General features: G+C 39.9%; 1 protein-coding gene and 1 long non-coding RNA gene across 6 annotated transcripts; one reads left to right on the forward strand and one right to left on the reverse strand.

The window, feature by feature from the left end:
- Window positions 1–2,454: 2,454 nt before the first annotated feature.
- Window positions 2,455–22,845, forward strand: LOC114545668 (meprin A subunit beta). 4 transcript variants are annotated; one of them, XM_028564111.1, is made up of 16 exons: window positions 6,076–6,351; window positions 6,764–6,870; window positions 7,019–7,046; window positions 8,233–8,283; window positions 8,373–8,416; window positions 8,554–8,632; window positions 8,738–8,855; window positions 10,837–11,015; window positions 11,977–12,195; window positions 15,676–15,825; window positions 19,319–19,534; window positions 20,445–20,701; window positions 20,896–21,106; window positions 21,969–22,145; window positions 22,247–22,521; window positions 22,682–22,845. In XM_028564111.1, the coding sequence occupies exons 2-16, from the start codon at window positions 6,829–6,831 to the stop codon at window positions 22,721–22,723; spliced, it is 2,088 nt and encodes a 695-aa protein (XP_028419912.1). In that variant the 5' UTR covers window positions 6,076–6,351; window positions 6,764–6,828; the 3' UTR covers window positions 22,724–22,845. The 4 variants fall into 4 exon arrangements, with proteins under 4 accessions (XP_028419904.1, XP_028419912.1, XP_028419920.1 ...); XM_028564119.1 differs by having other exon boundaries at window positions 6,768–6,870; XM_028564127.1 differs by having other exon boundaries at window positions 6,821–6,870.
- Window positions 12,936–13,974, reverse strand: LOC114545691 (uncharacterized). Of its 2 annotated transcripts, XR_003690925.1 has the most exons (3): window positions 13,916–13,974; window positions 13,720–13,803; window positions 12,936–13,062 (listed from the first exon to the last, which is right to left on the reverse strand). It is a non-coding gene; the product is annotated as an uncharacterized LOC114545691 (long non-coding RNA). The 2 variants fall into 2 exon arrangements; XR_003690923.1 differs by lacking the exon at window positions 12,936–13,062 and having other exon boundaries at window positions 13,103–13,803.
- Window positions 22,846–24,757: the final 1,912 nt, after the last annotated feature.

A 24,757-nucleotide genomic window follows, 5' to 3' on the forward strand; every position in this document is an offset into this window, starting at 1 on the left:
TAGAGTGCGGATCGGGCCAAATCTTTCTGTCCGAGCCAGGCCCTCGTCCGACAGAGCCGTGACCGAACCCGGCCAGAGCCTGACAGGTATTAAGAAATTTGTGTCCGAGCTCGACCCGAGCCCGACACAGTTAAAATCTGTTTCTTTTTTTCTCATACTAATGACACATGGCTACGATTCTGTTTGGAAAGCTTTTATTATGCAACTATAGGAAGGCAATCGGAAATGTCAACAGATGAGGCATCAGCGCACACGGGGCAACAAGTGCACGTTAATAAGCTGTTAAAATGTTCAATGTGTTAACCTTTTCTGCTGGGCCGACGTTATAACATGAATATCGTCCAGGGTTAATATCCTTATAATATAATATAATTTTCTAGTGAGCAAATTAATGAACTTGGCTTTCAGTCTGGGGTTTATACCGCACACACTGTGTAGCTACAATAAAACTTAAACTTATTGCAACAACTCTGCTCCGTTTGCTTACAACACGTCTGCTTCCTCTTTCTCTCTTCTGCCCACTTTCCACACACATACACACACCCACACACACTGAGCTCTCTTAAAGGAGCCACAGCACCATTTTACAACAAATGCCTTATCACGCTGATGTTACCGACCCCGACCATAATTTCTAAATATCTGTCCGAACCCAGCCCGGCCCTTTGGGTACCATCAGTACCCGTTGGGCTCGGTTCAGGTATCCATGCCTTAATTCTTAAGGTTAGGGTTAATAGGCTGGCTTTGTAATCGTCAGGTCTGAGTCCATGACTACACCCAGATTTCTGTCTTTGTCCATTGTTTTTAACATTGCCGATTAAAGTTGAGCACTGACTTCTAATCGTTCCTCTTTGGCTCCAAAAATAACTACCTCTGGTTTGTCCTCGTTTAATTTAAAAAAAGTTCTGGCCCCTTCAACTGGTTGATTTGTTCAATGCATTTACTCAGTGTTTGCATTGGAACATAGTCCCCTGGTGATATGGTTATGGAAATGTGTGTGTCCTCTGCATAATTATGTTAACTTATTTGATTGTTTTCCATAATCTGAGCCAGTGGAAGCTTTGATGTTGAATAGAAGAGGCCCAAGAATGGAGCCTTGGGGAACTCTGCATATCATATTTGTCAACTCAGATGTGTAGTTTATTTTTTTTAATAGCTGCGTTCAGATCTTTTCTTTCTACCAGAGACAGCTTTCACCTTAGTGGGAGCAATGGCATCAATAACATTTGTAATTCTAGAATTGAAATGATCTACATGCTCATGGACTGAGATCCAAGATAGTGCGGGTGTAGAGGAATGAAGCTAAACGAAAGTTTCATTGAAATACTGTTTTCTGATAACGTTTTACTTCATCTGGTCAGCAAACACCACCATGGGGGCGGGGGAATGGGTAAGGGACCGTTCAGAATTTATGGAATGGACCACGGAGGAAAATAGGGAGGGTCATGTCTTTTTTTATTCTTTTTGAGGGGAGGGTCATCCAACATTTTTCAGTCCAGAGGGGAGGGGGGGGTCACCCAACTTTTGTATTCATGAAACAGCAAAATTTCAAAGTGGCTTGTTTGGTGCATATGTTTCCATGTAGCTCTTAGTCTCGGCCTTCCTTCGCTACCAAACTGGTAATTGCATTGTTTAAAAAAGTATTTCCTGGCTGACGATGGGAGCAGCAGGACGCAAAAAACAAAAATGAATGTTGCTAGTCTGGACATCTTACAGTGCCAAGGTTGCAATAAAGGTTTCCTAATCTGGTATTTTGGGCAGATGTCAGAGGTGCCGCGGGCCCTCATGGGCCATTTGGGCCGGCCGGCCAATAAGAGCCACATGATTGTCACAGCCATGTGGCCACTCAATTGTAAACAGCAGCCCATATAATTTCTTTCGGCCCCCTTTCAAAGCTTCAATAATAAAGACCTTCAGCCTTAGGATAGCTATACCTGTCCAAATCCTTCACACCTAGTAATAACATAACATAATCTGATCAGTATTTATACCACATATGAGTCTCTCAATATCACAGTCATGGTTACCCTCTACAGTCACGAACTTTTACATTAGTCTGTATTGTTTTGTAGCAAAGTTACTTATTCAGATCAGATGTTCAAAAACGTAAACGTGCATGATTTGAAATAAAACAGATCTACCTGCATTTCTTTTATTTAAATATTTGTTTGCAAAAATAAAAAAAAAGCAATGCCTTCTGGGAATTTCAAGACACAATCGAGTAGACCGCGTCTGCATCTTTATACTGTCTATGGTCTGCGTCCAGCGTGGTTGTTGGAAGTTGAAAATTTGAAGTTGGAAGCTACCGTTGGAAGTTGGAAGCTGTACTGTTGACAAAAAAATGAATCAAGGCATCAAGCGACACAAGGGGAGGGGGAGCAGAGAAAAAGAGAGAGAAATATAAGAGAGCACTGTTGGCTGACGTTGAAAAATGCTGCAAACTGACTGATTTGTTTTTAAAATCAAGTGCAGCTTCAGCTAGCGCTAATACTGCTAGCATGTGAGCGACACATCTGAGCCAGCACACCAGGGAGAAAGACAGGACAGTGAGGAATATGAGGAAGAGGAAGAACAAAACGAGCAAGAGGAGGATGAAAAGATAGCTAGACATAGATAACAAATCTATGGAACTAACCAACACAGATCAACAAGCCTGCTGTGAGTCTGAATGTAGATTACCAGAAGCAACAGAGATGGAGACCAATGCTGCAGGAGGGAGTGTAGGTATAGTAAGTTTGGCTACTTCAGAATATTATATTATTATGGAGCGGCTCTGATGATTTATTAATTTTTTTAATATATATGTCTATGTTTTGGTGCAGTTGTTTATAGCATGGGAGTTTCCGTTCACCATCACTGGGGCTATCAAAAGTGTGTGTTCTTTCCGTGCGTCAAAAGTTCTAACAGCGACCCCCCCCCCCCACCGCTGGTGGGTGGAAATGCTAGGGCCGTTTTTTGTTCCCAGTCCGTCACTGCCTAAATGCCGCATTTGATGTCAGCTTACTAATTGATTGCGGGTTTTGTGTAGATTTGGACCAGTGGCGGCTGCTGGTCATTCAAAGAGGGGAAGCTCATTTTTGGCCTACATCATACAAATTGTCCATTTATTTATGTTAATGTTAATATTATATATATATATATATATATATATATATATATATATATATATATATAATTTAATTATAATAATTATATAATAATAATAATAATAATAATAATAATAAAATAATAAATATAATTATTATAATAATTTATAATATCCATTGGAAGGTTTCATCAAGAGGAATGGCCAGCAGTACATTTTCTTTGTCACAGCACAGCCAGCTAACTTTGTCATACCAGGAGAGCTGAACATACCTGTTACTTTGCCCTGTCTTTTCACTAAATCAATCTTAAGTGTTGATCTAACCCTGCTGTTTAATTCTAACTTTCTCCTCATAAGGAAGACTTTCAAATGGCTTTGCCAAAATCAGGTCGACAATATTAGCATTGTATGCCATTGTGTGCAGTTTGCTAGCTGGCTAGCTCACCCCTACAACACTAGCCTAGCCTACTGTATGAATGAATGAATGAACAAACGATCTAACAAAACGATATTAAACTCGAAGGAGGAAATGTGGGAATTAGGTTAAACTGAAACAAGGAATGTGGTGTATAATTGTATGAAATGTATGATGAAAATTGGCTAGCAATTTTGCCAAGCAAATACCAAGAAACAGGTTGCAGCAGTTCGTCTTTCAACTATAAAATCCGCGATGGAACTGAGGAGCTGAGCTCTGCTTGACGTTGAACAGCTTTGGCGACTTTTTATAGTACAAAATCGCTGTCAATCAAAAGGAGATACAGTCGACAGACCCTCCAATCATCACGCAGAAGCCCAGCGTCCAGGCCAGCCCACTGCTCCATTGACCCCCAGAGACGTCCGTGGGCGGGACACAATCGCAGCATTTATCCAATGACCATCTAGTTTCGAAGCACTGAAAAAAACTGCTCAAAGCAGACCCATTTGAAGTCAACGGACGCTAGGCTTCAACGGGGAAATGCACTGAGACGCTACCAAGGGGGTAAGCTTCGCTTCAGAACGCGAACCTCCGATGGCGCCATTTTGTTGCTACAAAGCGATCACCTCTTGTTAGCATTACACTAAATGCCATTTTTTCTTTTCGTCACTTGACTGCGAATAACTTTACATCTGAAGCGTTTAAAGACTCTATTTGTCCATTGTTTATTTATAAAGAAACACAACAATGTATAAAAGGCTGTGTGTGCTTATGTTATCTCCTTACATATACCTACACTCTCCGTCTCTGTAAGATTGGAAATGATTGAGATTTCTCTTGGCACAGCTACCAGAAGACTTACAACTTTCAGACACATTTCTCACGTCACATTTACGTTGTCTCTGTCAGTTGGAGGCTGCGCAGTAAAGCAAGAGATCACCGGAAAAGTGCTTCTAATAGCCTTCACTGGTCTCCGTCCAGAGCAAAGGGGTCTATTGGTCCATTGTATATATGTCAATGGACGCTACGGGAATGTATGAGAAGGAAATTGAGTCAGCCAATTCTGAACCAACCCATCTTCGAGATGAACGTATTTTAGTCAATAAAATGTTAACACAATAGTACATATTTGACCATTTAAATTTGAGACATTTTAGGGGAAGCTGAGCTTCCCTTGCAGTCTTAAAGAAATCGCCACTGATTTGGACTTACTTTTATTCCACTTTGTTTAAACGGCAAAGCCTAGTGAAGAGTCCATAGCAACCAGTTTGTGTGTTGAATGTTACCCAGAGTGCCTTGCTGAATGGTCTCAATATTTTATTGTTTTATTTCAGGTGAATACTAGTTTACTAGAGGAGTAACTTAGTATTTGAAGTAATGCAGTAATGCAGGAAGTGTGCATTTAGTTTCCATGCTTATTGTGTTTCCACAACAACGTTAGTGAGTAAATCTACTGAAATGGCCACCACACAATAACACATCAGAATGCAGAGGTTTAGTTATGTATGTCATGGCTGTAAAAAAACAACAGTAAGCTGTATATTTTTGCCAAGCGCAAACCATTACAGAAGGTATTGATAAATTATTGGGGGAGGGTCATGCCTTTTTTCAAAATTGTTTTGGAGGGTCATAGAAATGTTTTACTGGGAAGTAGAGGGTCATATATATTTTGGCTAAAGGTCCCAAATCTGGTGAGTGGGGTAGAGGAGGGGGGGGTGCTCTTTTTCCAGTCCAGTTTGATTAACAGATTAATGATCCCTGAATCAGAATCTGAAAATTACTGGCATCAAGCAGCAGGTACATCTAATTGTACATGTAAAATGTGTCCACATGCTGTTAAAGCAACACTATGTAACATTTCCCTCTTTGGTCCCCCTTACCTACAGGTTGTCTCATTGGAACTACAGCCGCGCAAGCTGTAGTTCCAATGAGACAACCTGTAGGGGGACCAAAGTGAGAAAAGTTACATAGTGTTGCTTTAAAACCTCCAAAATGTCCAGAAAAAATACTTTGGCCAAGACCTCAGTGTAAGGTGACCAGATTTCTGTGACAAAATCCGGGGACATTTTCAGCTCAGACGCGTAAATACCTCCAAAAAAGGTAATGTTTTTATCTTTGTAAAACTTAAAACGGGGACACTGCCCCAGGGGCGTCACTAGACCTAGAGCTGCACTGGGGCCCAAACCCCCCTAGGGGGGTCCATGGGCATGCTCCCCTGTAAGAAAAGTTTGTCTATTTTAACGTTTAAATGCATCAATCTGGTGCACTTTGAAAAGAAATTCAGAGGTTAGACTTGATTATTCTTATCTAATAATAGTAAATATTTGTGCTGCAGTCTAACTATTTTGCACTTCCAAATTATAACCATGCACACACAGGTGGAATAGTTTTGTCTTCATATATGTGCATTAATGTCACTAGGAAGCATACCAGTAGAAATATATATTCATATTTGTAAGTGGGATATATATCTGAGTTTCTATCTGTCGGAGGGAGCGCAGGAATGCGGTTGTGAAAAAGTTGGTAATTTCATGGTGCAGATTAACACTTTTGCATGCACTATATCCATGTCACATTCTCATTAGGGGCTGAGCCCCCCTAAAGGTCTGATCCTAGAATCGCCCCTGCTGTTACTGAATACGTGTACTCCAGTACACCTCAGAGGGAAATGTTGTAATGTTAACTGCACTACATTTATCTGACAGCTTTTGCTTTATTGCTTCAGGCTGGCTTGTTTCTGCAACAGCTCATTGAGTATCGGATAGCCTACAATTAAAACTATTGAGGAAATGACATTGGTCCATTATTAAACCAGATCGCTGCTCTCGGCAACGGTGAAACAAGCTACAATGTAAGTTAATAGGACAATTTTCCAGCTTGTATTTACGTTCATAGAAGTGCTCGTTTTGCCGCTGACAGGCTCAGATTAATATTCTAAGTGTCTGAAAACATTATGGAAAGGATTTCTAAGGAGGTCAGTCTTTCTGTCTGTAAGATCCTTTTTTTAAATTAATATGAATTAAATTATATTCATTAATATGAGAAAAGAAATGAGATTTTAACTGTGTCGGGCTCAGGTCGGGCTCGGACACAAATTTCTTAATGCCTGTCAGGCTCGGGCCGGGTTCGGTCACGGCTCTGTCGGATGAGGGCCTGGCTCGGACAGAAAAATTCGGTCCAATCCGGACTCTAGTGTGTGTGTGTGTGTGTGTTTGAACTTTTGCAAAAAGTCTGCACCAGTGTTTCTTGTTCTGTACAAAAAGAAAGCACGCCGCAGGACTGAGGCAGGTTGAACCAACACAGTGAGTGTGTGTCTGCAGCTGGAGCCATGGCACTCAGGTGGATCATTCTGTTCTTTGGCCTAGGACTGGTAAGTCATTTTGTGAAACATAACATATTGTATCTCCAGTGCAAAACAGTGACATTGCTTTAATGTGGAGTTGCCACCCAGAATATCAGATCATTCTTTATAATCAAATTTCTCTTTTGATTAATGTTTTTTCTAATGTATTTACTAGGCAGCAGCTAAGTTGACAGGTGATACAGGTGAGTCACATATTATCAGTGTGCGAACTATACCGTGGCTTTCAGGGAAGCTTATTTTTTCTGAACAAGAGGACTGACTGCGACTGTTGTTGCAAAGAAACAAGCTGAAAGCATGTAGGCCTACTTGCTTTTTGTCAGCACATCTAATCTATAATAATCAGTAATGACCAAAATAAACCTCCACACAGGTATCACAAACAAACACAGTACGATGAAATACGGTCTAACTAAAGCAGGGCACTGTTTTTGATATTGTGCTGCCATGCTTCGATGGCGATGGCAAGAACAGCATGCTTGCTGGTATCTTTATTAGTGAATTAGTGATGAATTACCCTCATATATGAATCATACATCAATAATAGCCTAATTTTACGCATGATCCAACATGATATAGATACAGAATAATAGAAATGTATGGCATAAATAGCATTTTGTCAATATAGCTTGACATTTCGTTCGGAAATGTGCAATTGAAAATATTTTAGATAACACAAAACTAAGCTGTCTGTACTCCATCTGTAACCCTCTCTCCCCACTCGTGTTCCACACTATACATCCATGGTTCCACACCACTGTCTTCCGGCATTCACATCACGAGATTTCAGAATGAGACTTCACCATCTTTCTATGATGTGGTTATGCATAATTATGTAATGCAGTTACACTTATAATATCAATCTGAGCCTGTCAGTGGCAAAAACAACCCCAAAACCGAAATTAAGGGTGCACATTTGCCCTATAGAATAACATTGCAGCCTGGTTCACTGCTGCCAGTTACAGTTTTCTCGCTCAATACTGGACCGATTTCAAAGATTTGTGTTCACATTGGTCATTTAGACACACATGCATGGGAAAATAGGGTTTAGGTTGAAAAATACCAATATTTCCCTTTAAGAGGTGTCAGCAAACTGAATACCTGAAATAAATCTGTGCTTCCTTGCCAAAAGGGCTCTCACTCAGAACAACATGTATTGCAAATATTAAAGAGTCAGATGGCAAAATTTAAATATGGAAATAAATAAGCTTTAAAATATGTGACATTTTAAAGTAAACATGTCTCAGGTCTGTGGGGCAGGGCTCAATGCTAATAGCACCAGTACACAGCACAATAATAATTACGTCAATAATATCATCCTGTAATCCCATTTTTGAGCAGAATATTTTTGATTCTGCTGTACATCTACAGAAACTGATGTGGATGAAGGCCATGACTGGGACATCTTTAACATCAATGAAGGTTTGTCGACACACTATTGTTTCGCTTTATTGTATAATGTCTCGATCCATCGGAGGATTTTCATCGACCAATACAATTTTCCTTTGCAGTGGCTGGGCTGGACCTGCTGGAGGGAGACATCGATCAGGAGGAAGTAAGCCATATATATATATATATATATATATAATAAGACCACAAGCACTCACCTCTGTGAGTCTGTTGAAGTTTGCGCTCTGTTACTCCTTCATTCATCCCTAATTTTATACCTGTTGTTCACCGCATTCTCATCAGACATTCAGCAGAAACTCCATTTTAGGAGACAAGTATCGTTGGCCAACAACCATTCCCTACTACCTTGAGGACAGTCTGGGTAAGAAACTCACATTCTTATTATTCTTATGTTATTATGGATATGTACTAAATTAGGATGGTTTCTCATGTTTCTTTGTCGTACACCATGTAACATGTACTGTAGAGATGAATGCAAAGGGAGTGATCCTGAAAGCATTTGACCAGTACAGACTGAAGACCTGCATTGACTTTACACCATGGAAAGGAGAGAAGAACTACATCTCTGTGTACAAAGGAAGCGGGTGAGCACCGTGTTCACTTAATATAACATGAAGCCACAACACACGTTAATGCAATCACTGCATCCTTAACAAATGTTTGAAGGTGCACTAATAAATACTTTAAATTCAATTCAATTCAATTCAATTTTATTTATAGTATCAAATCATAACAGAGTTATCTCGAGATACTTTACAGATAGAGTAGGTCTAGACCACACTCTATAATTTACAATTTACAAAGCCCCAACAATTACAGTAATTCCCTCAAGAGCAAGCATTATAAATGGCTATTGCGACAGTGGCGAGGAAAAACTCCTTCTTGGGAAGAAACCTCGGCAGACCCAGACTCTTGGTAGGCGGTGTCTGACGGGGCCGGTTGGGGGTGTGAAGGCGATAATAGTCGCATTGAAAATAGTGGAACAGTGACTTTGAAGGTAGTCGTTGTAGTTAATGTCACAGCAGGACGTTGCGGGATGAAACGTGGCGCTGCAGAGCATGGGTGGGTGTAGCAGACGCAGCAGGACGTGGCCGAGCATTGAAGGGAATCGCAGAGCTATGCTCCCTTCAAAGATAAAAACATTACCTTTTTTGGAGGTATTTACGCGTCTGAGCTGAAAATGTCCCCGGATTTTGTCACAGAAATCTGGTCACCTTACACTGAGGTCTTGGCCAAAGTATTTTTTCTGGACATTTTGGAGGTTTTAAAGCAACACTATGTAACTTTTCTCACTTTGGTCCCCCTACAGGTTGTCTCATTGGAACTACAGCTTGCGCGGCTGTAGTTCCAATGAGACAACCTGTAGGTAAGGGGGGACAAAGAGGGAAAAGTTACATAGTGTTGCTTTAACAGCATGTGGACACATTTTACATGTACAATTAGATGTACCTGCTGCTTGATGCCAGTAATTTTCAGATTCTGAAAAAATAACTCCTAGATTTCTGACAGTAGTGCTGGAGGCCAGGACAACACCATCCAGAGTAGCTATATCTGTAGATAATGAAGTTCGGAGGTGTTTAGGGCCCAGCACAATAACTTCAGTTTTGTTACAGTTTAACATCAGAAAATTATAGGTCATCCAGGATTTTATATCTTTAATACATGCTTGAAGTGTAGCTAACTGACTTGTTTCGTGTGGTTTGATTGACAAGTATAATTGGGTGTCGTCCGCATAGCAGTGATAGTTAATTGAGTTTTTCCTAATGATATTACCAAGAGGAAGCATATACAAGGAGAACAAAACTGGTCCAAGCACCGAGCCCTGTGGAACGCCATGCATAACCCTCGCGTACTTAGAGGATTTATCATTAACATTAACAAATTGAGATCGATCAGAAAAATAAGACTTAAACCAGCTTAGTGCAATTCCTTTAATTCCGACTAAGTGTTCCAATCTCTGTAACAGGATTGTATGGTCAATAGTGTCAAATGCAGCACTAAGATCTAATTTTATATATGCAATGGGTGAAATGTCTTGTAGTGGCAAACCCACAGAGAATTATCAGCAGACTCTGCAGTTCCCCTCAGCTCTACAGAACCTTTTAGCATCTTTTAGCACCTGGTTTTACGGCACATAACTTTAGCCGTTTTCAGTGGAAAAACTTCTGATAACCTGACAATACACTACCTGCCGAGCACAAAGCAGGAGACTGATAAAGTTAACCACCAGCAAGTAAAAGGAGAGTCAATATTTGGAGTTGTCGGTTGACCACAAACATGACTCCAAATGATGCTAATGTTGTTCTTTGTCTGCTAGATGCATAAATAGACACTGTTTGTTACCAGCTCTATGCAATCTGCTGTCCCCAAGTGGCAAAACATATTAGTATTACTGCTCATAGACGTTTACTAAACCTAATGAATAGTGTTACTGAGGCTGATTCTGAGCTAACAACAGCTAGCTAAGGCTATTTATAGGTGTATTTGGCATCCTCTAAATGATGGCCTTCTCTCCGTGGCTTGAAAGACCATTTAGTCAAGAGTGCTTGCTTTCCCTCTCCATAGATGCTCTTCCTCTGTAGGCAACCAGCGTGTGGGGAAGCAGCGGCTGTCCATTGGTAAAAACTGTGACTGTCTTGGAACCGTTGAGCACGAGTTCCTGCACGCTCTGGGCTTCTGGCATGAGCAGTCCAGAGCTGACCGCGATGATTATGTCAACATCATGTGGGATCGCATTGAACCTGGTAGGGCTTTGATTCCGAACTTCGTTATTCAAATATCATCAAATATTTAAAAAAATTGTGATAAACGCGAGTGGTAAAGTTACAACATCGGAGTGAGTGATGACTTCGGTCAGGTTGGAGTTGCCCATTTGGCCGTTGCTCTTTCAAAATGAATAGTGGCAACAGTTACAACACCGATCGTTTAGGATCTACACTGTACATTTACTTTTAAGTAAAACCTACACAGTAGGTTTTAGGTTGTCAATGCTGCTTTTCAAGACCAACATTTGAGACTGTGAACATTCATAATTTTAATCGCAGAGCCGGCCCGACCCATAAGCCAACTAAGCAGCTGCTTAGGGCCCCGTGGCTACCAGAGGGCCCCCAAGAGCGTTTGATATGTCCCACAATAGAGCTCATAACAGAGCCGGTCTCTTTAAAGATAGTGTTTCTGCTAATAGGTCTCTAGTCTTTAAATACTTATTTTTACATAATGAGTGCTTAACCTAATATTTACAATACACAAGTTGGTTTAGTGCCAAGTGCAGTGGCAACATGTTACAATGTGGAGAGTCCCCAAACCAAATCCTGTTTAATGGGTTGCAACCTACATAGGTCTGGTCTGTTTAACAAAGTAACATTAATTACACAATGACACTTTAGACGAGTAATAATACACTTTAAAAGCAAATACCTTGACCACTACAGATGACCATTTGATATCCGAGAATTTACGTGACGCCACTGACTATCCCTGTAACAATTAGGCAGCAATTAAGCACATTGACCATGAGGTCAAGCTATACACTAGGTTTCTACCTTGTTAAATTAGTGTATGTAGTAACTTCATACAATAAATGACAAACTGTACAAAAAGTATAATCTCCTGTGTTTTTCTCCTTATGCATGCCTGCTATCTGAATACATTTTCAAAAACAAAAGGGCTATATTCTTCCTGATATTGTTTTAATGCCTTCCTCAGGTAAAGAGAACAACTTCAAAAAACACGATGAGAAAGTGTCCAGTGCTTTAGGTGTTGCCTATGACTACGGCTCTGTAATGCACTACACAAAGACATCCTTTAGCATTGGCTCTGAGCCCACCATCGTCACCAAGATCCCCCACTTCATGGATGTGATTGGTCAGAGGATGGGGTTCAGTGCTAGTGATCTGACCAAGCTCAACCGTCTCTACAACTGCAGTGAGTCATCTCATTCTCAACCTGTCATTTTGTCCAGTAAATGAGACCTAAAACCTGCACTTTGAGTGTTGCAACAATCAATAAACTAAATCACCTCATAAAATAAGAATGATTTTTGTCCCATAATAACCTATTTACAGAAGAGGATTAGGGCCACATGTGAAAAATGTATTTGAGTTCTGGGTTTTAAATCAGAATTGTGAGATTGAAGTCTGAATACTGATAATAATTCCTCTCAGAATTCAGACTTTAAACTCAGAACTCAAAAAAAAATGTTACATTGGTTATAATTACGGCTGCACGATATAAGGAAAATATGTGTTATGCGATATTGCGATAAAGATGTTACTTGCAATAAATAAACAGAAAGTGTTTCTTACTTATGCCTTTCTGTTGGTTACAGTGTTCGTCTTTTATATATATATATATATATATATATATATATATATATATTTTTTTATTTTTTTTTTTTTATTTCAAGGACAAATGCTATTGTTTATACAGAGATTGGATTTTTTACATTTTCAATTCCTCCACAACCAACCCAGAACAGTCTGCTTTATGATAATCATTAATAGTAATAGTACAAAATATGATGAGAAAAATAATAATAGTAATAATAGTGATACAATATTAAAATAAAATAAGATAAAAAATTTAAAAATAAATTAATAATAAATAAATAAAAAGAGAGAGAAAAACAGCTGGACACCACAATCAAAAGTGTAACAATGATACAACAGTATGTAAATACCTGGAGAAACACCTGGAGCACTTGTGCCTAAGCATCGAAGACCACGAGTTTGTCATATAGAGAGGTGTGATCAAAAGGTACCAATGTAAATCCCACTACTCCCCAGGAAGTACCTTTATGGCAGAGAAATAGGATAATAAGGGTTGCCAGACATAGGAACATTTATGGGAGCGTCTAATTGAATATTTAATCTTTTCCAAATGTAGGTATAACATCAGATCCTGAAGCCAATGCGATGCTTTAGGTGGGTTTGCGGATTTCCAATGTAATAACACCCGTCTGTGAGCCAATAAGGATGCAAAAGCAATGTTTAGTTGCCTTCGAGTCAAATTGATCAAGATGCAGAGAGTTTCAAATGGGTGTCGATTTATTTCTTCCTCTCAACGACCACCATGCACCATAAGCACCATAAGCACCATGAACACCACGAACACCGTGAAAACTACAGAATAAAACAGAAGAAATATATAATGCTTCTATGTAGTTTCACAAATAACTCGCACATAAATCATGTTCACATATTTATCATGTTTATACCCAATACAAATCATTTTAACATTTTAACTAATAACCAATATGAAATGAAATATGTTTTTAAGCTGTTATGACAAATAAAATATCACATGCTTCCTTTGAATGAAATACAGAAAGAATATATTGCTTTTATCTTGAGGACGTGCAATTAACGCATAAACAAATTAAGTAATGACATTCTCTTTTCCAAAATCCTTTCTGATAATGATACAAACTCCACACATTTTCCTTCATACCTCATCCCGCTCTCCAAGGGCGCTAATCAAAAGAGTTTCTTCCATCAGCTAGCATGCCTCGACACACCCTCACAGTTCGGAGCTCTTAGAAATAAAAGGTGCGAACAATACAAAAATAATGAAGTTGTAAACTCTTTCTTTACAGGATTCAAATGTATGAACACGATAAATAACTAATATGTTTACAAGTTTTTACCGTTCCTCCGACGATATGTGAGCACCACATTGTGAAGAGTAAGTAGCAGGAAGTTTAGCATCACAAAAACATCAGAAGAAGAAAACGGCGCTTTTCAAAATAAAAGCAGAACAGACCACAAGGTGGCACTGTAGAACTACAATGTCTTGTTAACACATACACTGTAAAGTGAAATTTATCAAACATTTACATTGGACTCTGAAGCTAAAGTGCTTGTCTTAACTGCAAATGTTAGCATAGCTGAGTCCAAATTTTAAGAGTAGAATGAACAACCGGATTTAATGTATATTGTGCTATTTTAATAGGTAGGCAAGATGTTAATAGGGCTTGTAGAGAGGTTTCTGTGCAGGATTTAGATTCTGTTTCACACCAATCAGTGGTACCCGATGAGTGCATCCAGTAGACTATCTTTTGAACTTGAGCTGCCCAATAATAATATAAGAAATTAGGGAGGGCTAAACCCCCATGCCTCCTATTCTTCTGGAGAAACTCTTTCCGAATCCTAGGGTTTTTTCCATCCCATATAAAACTGGAAATAAGTTTGTCTAATCTGTTGAAAAAAGCTTTGGATAGAAAGATGGGTAGGCATTGAAATAAATATAAGAATCTCGGGAGGACTGTCATTTTAACACAGTTCACCCTACCAGCCAGGGTTAGATGAAGAATCCTCCATTTTTGAAGATCGGATTTAAGTTTAATCAAAAGAGGAGTAAAATAATTTTCAAATAGTCCTCTAAAGTTATGTACAATATTGATGCCCAGATATTTAAGCCCAGATCTTGCCAAGCGAAAGGGGAACGCAGAGTCAGGCATATGCCTGGCAAGTGTGTTAACAGACATGCATTCACTTTTATAGCCTGAGAAAGCCCCAAAATTGTGCAAGATTTTGATAATATCATTGATGCATGATAAAGGATCTGAGATGTAAAGAAGCAAGTCATCAGCGTATAATGAGAGCTTATGTTCAACACCCCACCTATTTATACCCATGAAAAGAAGGTGTGGATTTTAATACCAGAGAGAGTACAGTGTTCTTCTAAATATACAACAAATGACTTGTTGAATTTAAAACAAATGAAAGGAAATCATTTCCAACATTCCTATATGGGACAAATTGAACATTGAATTGAATATAAATTGGAACCACTAAAAAAAAGAATGAGATACATTTTAAAGTGCAGTTTTCTTCAGCTTTTTTCTTTCAGCTGACACAAAACATCACTGAGTGTCTTGTGCGATATGTTGCAGCCTTTCGTGATTTGTATATTGCGCCAGTTGATATTGCGATGACGTTAAAAAAATGATATATTGTGCAGCCCTAGTTCTAATCCTTTTCTATCAACCAGCTCTTTTCTGTTTGTTTTTTTCTTGATCCACATGAACTTCTCTTGCAAGATGATGTAACCATATTTGTGTGGTGGCACATTTGCTCTCTATCTGCATTATCAGCCCATGCTTATCAGGCTGACAGATAGAGCACTGTGGCATATCGACACATTTATCACTCCTTTCATGGAGGGAAAAAGAAAGCAGGATGTGTGATAACACATTTGACCAAAGGTATCCTGATTAAAAACACTGACATAAGAAGTTTCCATCAAATAGTTATTGAGACTGGTGCTCTAATTAGAAATTATTCATACAACTAAAAGTTTGGCATCTACTACTACAAAGGGCCGCGGTTTGGTGTCGAACTCTGTAAGGATTCAGTACCTGTACCGAAGTATCTTGATGAAATTGTGACTGTTTCCTCTCCACAGCCAAGTCTTCTAGCTTTGTGGATAGCTGTGACTTTGAGGAGGAGAACATCTGTGGGATGATTCAAGGTCCTGGCAAGGCTAAGTGGGAACAACGTAGATCTGCGAGGGGAGGGCCTTGGACTGACTTCTCCAACATGGGACAATGCAAAGGTGACTGTCAACCAAAACAAATACCTGTTACCGACTTTCCTTTTAAAATCTGCCGGAAAAAGCTTCAAAAGCTTCAAAATATCTATCTCAATTTTAAGGAAATAAGGCAGCCTCAAGAAATGGCATCTTGGGTTTGAACATTTGAATTTTTGGAAACTGCAGACAAACCATACAGGCTACAGTATAATCTTATATTATACACATACCTATGTTGTTGTCCAGTTAGCAGTTATTAAAGAAAGCTAATCACTGTATCACCTCATCTAGCCTCATAAATATATAGCTGGCCTTGGTGTTTAGTGTATCAGTGTGTGTGTGTGTGTGTGTGTGTGTGTGTGTGTGTGTGTGGCAGGCAAGGCAGCTTTATTTATATAGCACATTTCAGCAACAGGGCAATTCAAAGTACTTTACATAAAACATGAAAGAGCAGTTAGAAAACAATTAAAGACAATTTAAAAACGTTAAAAGAAAAGAATAGAATTTACAGTGTAGTATAAGAATTTAAAGAAATGAGAGATAAAATATGCGAATAAAGAGCAGTTAAAACAGTTAAACATATAAAAGCGGATAAAATAGGTTATTTAAAGAAAGGCAACATCAAAAAGATAGGTCTTCAGCCTTGATTTGAACTACAGGAGGAGACTTTAATCAACCAATCAACCAATCAATCAATCAATCAATCAATCAATCAAGAAACCAAAAAGGAAACTCCAAGGCACTCTCTTTTAGAAAAATACAAAGCCTTTATTTATGGCTTAGTCATCATAAATCTTAAAGTACTCCGATGCGTTTCGGCATACAAGCCTTCGTCAGGGAGTCAATCAATTTCCAAAACAGGAAGAGACCTTCTTATAAGCTTTCAAACAGACCAATCAAGAAACACAACCAATGAAAAGCCTTCATTTTGGTAGAGGAAGGTTCAGAATTGTAGGATTATCGAATGACCACTAGATGTCCTCATTGGTCATAAATAGACCAGTGTATTTGACTCCAAACCAAGGTTAAATTCAAAATTCAAAACATGTACAGCACAAATAGAAATAGAAATGGACCCAATTGAAAAATAAACAATATGGTTTTAAAGAAAAACACTGAGATCAAGTTCTTCATTTAGGCCTGGATAACTAGTAGCCTGCAGTTTATCAATCCAGAAACTTTCTCTCTGGTTTAGTTGTTTTTGTCTGTCCCCTTTCCTCAGTGACAATGGAATATGATCAATTCCACAGATCTGTACGGTCGATGGATCACTATTATGGTGTTCCCTGTAGTGCCTCGCCATAGGATAGTTCATGTTGTCCGTGCGAATTGCATATTTATGTTCTGCCAAACGGTCCTGTAAACGCCTCTTAGTCCTTCCTATATAGAACACTCTGCATTCAGGGCATTCCAGTCTGTAAATAACAAATACTGTTTTACAGCTTATGAAGTGGTTGATAGTAAACTGTTTTAGGGATACAGTATCAACAAAGGTTTTAGACTGTAATACATTTGTACAATGATTACAGTGTTGACATTTATATGACCCTTTGGGTTTAGATCCCAACCAAGTTTGTTGGCCTTCTGGTTTCAAATGGCTGCGGACCAGTTTGTCTCGAATTGTAGGACATCTCCTGAAAGTGACCAAAGGTGAACCTTTGTTGATACTGTATCCCTAAAACAGTTTACTATCAACCACTTCATAAGCTGTAAAACAGTATTTGTTATATACAGACTGGAATGCCCTGAATGCAAAGTGTTCTATATAGGAAGGACTAAGAGGCGTTTACAGGACCGTTTGGCAGAACATAAATATGCACCTGACGGACAACATGAACTATCCTATGGCGAGGCACTACAGGGAACACCATAATAGTGATCCATCGACCGTACAGATCTGTGGAATTGATCATATTCCATTGTCACTGAGGAAAGGGGACAGACGAAAACAACTAAACCAGAGAGAAAGTTTCTGGATTGATAAACTGCAGGCTACTAGTTATCCAGGCCCTGAAGACCTTGATCTCAGTGTTTTTCTTTAAAACCATTTTGTTTATTTTTCAATAGGGTCCATTTCTATTTCTATTTGTGCTGTACATGTTTTGAATTTTGAATTAAACCTTGGTTTGTAGTCAAATACACTGGTCTATTTATGACCAATGAGGACATCTAGTGGTCATTCTATAATCCTACAACTCTGAACCTTCCTCTACCAAAATGAAGGCTTTTCATTGGTTGTGTTTCTTGATTGGTCTGTTTGAAACATAGACAGTATATAATGGACCAATAGACCCCGTTGCTCTGGACGGAGACCAGTGAAGGCTATTAGAAGCACTTTTCCGGTGATGGCCAGCTTTACTGCGCAGCCTCCAACTGAGAGAATGTGACAAAGCCATAAATAAAGGCTTTGTATTTTTCTAAAAGAGAGTGCCTTGGAGTTTCCTTTTTGGTTTCTACATTATGATCATCCCATCCAAAGAGCACCTCAAGCTAATTTTTTGAGTCCTGGAAGCGCTCCGCTACAGACATTTGATCAATCAATCAATCAATCAACCAATCAATCAATCAATTTGTAACATGAAATCATATAAAATACAACTCCAGTGAAATGTAGGCCTAATAACATACCTGCAAACTAGTCGCTTTTCGGCGAAAATCACCATTTGATTGGGAAAATGTCATCTACGTGAACCGTGCAGATCCGAAGAGTTTTTATTTGGAGGAAGGGGGAGGGGGGGTCCGAGATCCGGTGCTAATACGGCACCGGTACCTTAACGACCGTTATCTACTGGACCAAATAGCAACACGTATTTCGGTGCAACTTAAATGACTTCTCTCTGATGCTCCGAAAACGGACGTTAGCGACAACTGAAACATTGCCGCATGGGACGCTAGTTAACACTACACCTTGCAGCAGGTAACGTTAGCCTACTGTTAGCTAGCAGCTGGAGTAAACACTGAAATGCTGACAGCTAAACGGTGTAAAAGTGTGTCTGTATTTCACTGGAGAAGATTCTAACAACAGTCTGTAGCTGCCGTTGTCTGAAAAAATAACTCAGATGTTGCGTTCACTTGAAATTCACCTCGCCAGCCTCGTGCTGCATTCAAAGTTGTTGTAAAATACCATTTTCCCATTCGGTGGTTGTTTTTGTCATTTAACAGGAATTTACTGGTGAAATAAGTTATTTTTATAAGTTATTGTTATTACATTTTTAATAAATCATTTCATTGTGAATTTATTAATTTTTTATTGTTTTATATGTTTGGACATACAGAACAGACAAATACAATTGAACAATGTGCTCCTTTTTTTATATATATATATATATATATATATATATATATATATATATATATACCTTTTTCAGCCCTTCTGAGTTTGCAAGTATGTAATAAGCATAGTAAGCATACTGAATTGACAATGATGAAGTATGTTCTTGAATATGGTACCATAAAATGTAATGTGACAAACTCCTGAGGCCCAACATTAGCCCCTGTTGTCTCCTCCTGCCCTCAGGAAAAGGATACTTCATGCACTTCACCACAGCCTCTGCAGAACCTGGTGACCGTGCATTCCTGGAGAGTCGTTTGCTTTACCCGAAACCTGGAGCCCAGTGTCTGCAGTTCTTCCTCTATAACACCGGGGCAGATGACGATGTTCTCAATATCTGGGTGCGGGAGTATGATGAGGCCAACCCCGGCGGTAAACTGAAGCTCTTCAAGAGTATTTCAGGTAACTAATGAAATATTACACATTGTGTGACACACCAGTATAGTTATAGTTAAAGCCCACTGAATGCATGATTTGGAAGTTTGTGACTTTGCCCACTCCAAGCAACACTATGACTGCACCGATGTTCACCAGCATTCTCTCATTATTTAACAAACAAAAAACATATATTGTGTAACCAGAATAATTTGAAATAAGCTGAAATCAAATTAAAAACTCAAATATTTCACCTACGATCTTAACCTTATAATAAATGAGTGATTAATAGTAATTACTAGCCCCTTTCCGACCGAAGGGAGTTTTTGCAGTTCCTAGAACATAACGTTCCTAGAACCCTTTTTTTCTCGTGTTCCAACTGGACCAATTTGGGGATTATTAGTAACTCTTTCAGGTCCTACTTCAGGGCAGGGTCTTTTCCCTTTTCCGCATAGTGACCTAGGTCTACGTTGATTGGTCCTACTTATAAGTCACGCACACTGTCATCCCGACACTTGCAGCGCGCCATCTATAAAAGCTATGCCGTCTGTGTTAGCAAAACATTGACTACTTGAATTAATTGACTACGTGAATTACTACAAGAATGGACGGAATGCTGAACTCTGAAAAGTGGACTGATGCGGAGGTGCAGGCACCGCTGGCCATGTACGCCACCGAGGAGGTGCAGAGGGACCTGGAAGGATCCACAAGAAACTCTGTCATAACAGGAACATTCAGATGGCCTCCTCCATCCTGGTTTGTTGTTGTATGTGGCGCTAAAGTCAAGTGACGATGCTATAATTCGAATGCAAATGGCAAAACCGTTTTGGGGGACAGTAGTTACTACAACTGTTTAGAAGTGGGCTGCCACTATAACTACGTTCCTGTAAGTACTTGGTCGGAAAGAGATTCTCTATTCTACCTGTTCTCTTTACAGGAGGTGTCATGGGCTCCTGGGAACTGCATAACATCAATCTGAATATGACCCAAAAGGGCCGTGTGGTTTTTGAGGGCGTGAGGGGACGTAGTCCATCGAAGGGAGGTTTCTCTCTGGATGACATTAACCTGTCATCCACAAAGTGCCCTCAACATGTCTGGCACATCCGCAACATCACCCGCCTGCTGGCCACCACACCAGCAGGAGGTAAACTCTACAGCCCTCGCTTTCTGTCACCAGCAGGTTACTCCTTCCAGGTAAATGTCTTTTAAGTGTGTGATTCTCTCAATCTTGAAGAAATCTAAAGCTTTTACACACCTGTTGTGTATAGTTATTGTTGCTAAGCTATGATTGGACAATTGCTTATCTGGGGAGGCATTTAGAATGGTCAATTAATTTACATTACCATCACATCCTTGCATAGTATTTCATACTACTCTGTGATCTGTAGGTCGGTGTGTACCTGAACGGAACAAGGGACAGTCCAGGGCAAATGGCCGCCTACCTCCACCTGACTTCAGGTCCCAACGACCACAAGCTCAAGTGGCCGTGTCCGTGGCAGCAGGCAACTATGGCCCTGATAGATCAGCAGTCTGACATCAGACAGCAAATGAACATGCACCGAATGGTCACCACTGACCCTGACAAGAAGTCCTCTGATGGTAAGAGATGGGGGGATAACTTGTAGTGTAGCAAGCCTCACTAGCCACTCATTTTGTCCTTTTATACCAGTGATTCCCAACCAGGGGTACATGTACCCCAGGAGGTACTTCTGCAGTTACTAGGGGCTATGTGGAAAGATTGTAGAGTAGCTCAACTAATTATTGTTATTATTATACAACTAAAAATTGAAATTATGTTTTGATTGGAAGAATATATCCACAAATTAACATGAAGTCAACAAAAGGCCTGAACACTACATGTTGCAGTTATGTAAGGCCAGTTATACACTGACTGCGTGGCGTGAGCGTGGTGTGAGTGTGTCAGCTGCGTGGCGTGTCCGTTTATATTTCGGCTCCCGTGTTAACAGGTTAGATCTCCGAAAACACGTGCCTGCTATAAATAGAACCAACGCCTATATTTCACGCGACACGCAAGCGTGTTGGAAGTGTTTCCAGTCAAAATAGAATACAAAAAGATGTTTATATGTCATTTAGACACAAATACAAATTAATAAATTACATTTTGATGTTTGAAAGTCTCTAGGTTTTGATATAAATGCAATATAAATGTAATTTAAAAAAGATTTTGTAATATTGTCAATACAGAACAAGATATTCTGTAGCCTATTTTGCCGTCAATACTGCTGACGTTGTCTTTGCTGTAATCAAATCAGTATATATTTATGTTTATTACAGTGTTATATTTAGAAAATACAGTGTGAATTGATGAAGAGGTAAGTGAGTTCATCTGACGGGGCTGTAGGGGTACCTGAGACCAAAAAGGTTGGGAACCACTGCTTTTTACAATGAATTCTTGCTTTGTTCGTCAGACAGAGAATGACAGTTCACCTGTTTCTCCCAGGCACTGAGTACTACTGGGACAATCCCAGGAAGGTGGGCAGTAAAGTGACTGTGTCTGATGGCAGCTATTACTATCGAGGCCCAGGCATGGGAACAAGTGCCTTCATCACTCACCGCAGACTAAAGAGCAGAAACTTCATCAAAGGAGAAGATGCCTTCTTTGTTTTCAGTCTGGAAGGTATGGAGCCATTCAGACATGACAGCTGTACTGTACTGTACTGTATATCTAAGATCAACCTGTCTCTGAAAGGTCACGGCTGTGCTTCTACTTGTCCTCAGATATATCTGCTCTGCTGCTATCTCAGCCTCTTCCCCGCTCGGCTGTCCATGCTGACGCCAGTCTGATGATGAAGGCTGTAGACCAAGGGGCTCGGCAGGAAGCTGCTGATAACTCCATGCTGGTCACAGCTGTGGCAGGGTCAGTGGCAGCAGTCATGTTGGTGGTTTCCATGGTGATCGCAGGGAACGCCTGGAGGATGAGGAGGAGGATAAGACAGCAGGAGAGCGACAAGGTGGTGATCATACAGGACATACCTGGATTCATGGAAGCCAATGTGAGTTAACCATCAGGGTCAACAGTATTACACATCATTGCAATTTAGGTTAGCGATAGTTTACCGTTGCTCATTTCTTCTCATGCATCTAAAGCAAACTGTTGTGTTCTTAGTTTGTGTTTGAAGAATCTGTACTAAATATGTCTCTATTTCATTACAGGAGCACCAGACCAACTGTTACTACTCCATGATGTCCGCATGAAAGGAAACAATCACCAGGAGAGCACATTACTAAATGATCTACTTAATCAGATTCTCACATGTATTCACACATATATAATCTGAATTCTGAATCTATATTAAAAAATTGTTAGAAATAAAATATCTCACAGCATGCATATTCAAACCATTTGTCCACAGCAACCCTCCTTGTGCAATGTCCTTACGGGACAGTTGTGTCCTAATGGTTAGAGAATTGAGCTTGTGACAGGGAGGTAGCTGGTTCAGTCCCCAGACCAACAGGATGAAATCTGATACCCTGTTTACATGTACATGGTTATTTTGAAAAATGGCCCTTCATTTACACGCAAACGGAGAATTCTCCTCTGAAAACGATTCTTTCTAAAAACTCTGGCCAGAGTGGAGATTTTGGAAAACTTTGCTTGTAAACTGAGACAAACTGAGGTTTAGGCAACCGAGGAAGTGAGGAAGAGAAGAGAGAGGAAGTGATTTGTTGCTGTTGTTGCTATTTTCGGGATTCTGATTGGCTAACGTGGGCTTCTCGTTATGCTGCCACCTACAGGTTTGGCATGCTCTTGACAGCATATATACACGGGAAAGTAAAATAACAGCGCTAAGCAAGGCCCTAACCCAAAAACGGCTGTCAGTGGCAAGCAGATCAGACTGTGGTTGTACTGGGCGATTTCCACGTATGAATGTGTAACTGTGTGAATGTGATCAGGGCGTTCCTGCAAAAGAGAGGCTTCCTCACAGTGAACCTTCCCCGAATAAATAATAAGTCATATATCCATGGCCTCTATAACCCTTGTTAATTTAACATTGCAATGGAGTCAAATTACCAAAGACTATAACATATCAACCTATTATGCATCATGTTATTCAACTATTTTCACTCTTAAAGGAACACGCCGACTTATTGGGAATTTAGCTTATTCACCGTAACCCCCAGAGTAAGACAAGTCGATACATACCCTTCTCATCTCTGTGCGTGCTGTAACACTGTCTGACGGCTCCAGCATTAGCTTAGCCTAGCACAGATCCTGCAGGTGAATGGTTCCAGTAATCCTACTACTCCAAATTGTGACAAAAGTGACAAAATAACAGTAAACAAACCTGGAACTATATTCTCAGACAGGCTTGCTGCAAGCATATCACTCCGCCAAAGTACTATATTCTTCCGCCTAAGAATATAGTTCCTGGTTTGTTTAGGGATAGAAGGTGGCTGTGTCTCATGTTACGTTGTTTTTTGTACACGCTGTGACTCTACAAATCACAACATGTAAATAGGAACATGTTGGCGTTATTTTGTCACTTATTCGGAGCAGTAGGATTGCTGGAACCATTCACCTGCATGTTCTGTGCTGGCCTGCTGCCGCTGGAGCCGTCAGACAGCCTTACAGCATGCACAGAGATGAGAAGGGTATGTATCGACTTGTCTAACTCTGGGGGTTACGGTGAATAAGCTAAATTCCCAATAAGTCGGCGTGTTCCTTTAAATGAAGTCTCTCCTGATTGAACTGCCATTACATCATATTCAACGCGACACCAACATGGTGTGTTCTCTCACTGGATCCTTTTATCAGCAACCAAACAGAGGAACGTCTGCACTTCATCAATTAACCTCGGTGTGGTTTTACGGCCTGCCACTTTCTTGAATCTGGGTTAAATAAATAAGAAAATTGCAGTGACTATTGATGGTAGCATGGCTATTTAAATGGCAGGTTTGTGCAGGATGTCCCGTGTCGGGCTAGTGATGACTCTCTCCCTGACCAATCAGTGGTCGGCAGCGTTTTAGCTCCACCTTAGTGTCGGCTCAAAAAGCCACAACCATTCCTTCATTGAGAGCCGTTGTTTAAAATCCTTGGTATTTATGGACGAAAGCACAGGGTAACAGTTTTTTAAATCGCTGATATGCAAATTATTTACTTTATCCACACAAATTATATACAGTATCTCACAAAAGTGAGTACACCCCTCACATTTTAGCAATTATTTCATTATATCTTTTAATGGGACAACACTGAAGAAATTACACTTTGCTACAATGTAAAGTATT

The sequence above is a fragment of the Perca flavescens genome, chromosome 2, assembly GCF_004354835.1.
Source record: "Perca flavescens isolate YP-PL-M2 chromosome 2, PFLA_1.0, whole genome shotgun sequence".
Taxonomy (NCBI): domain Eukaryota; kingdom Metazoa; phylum Chordata; class Actinopteri; order Perciformes; family Percidae; genus Perca; species Perca flavescens.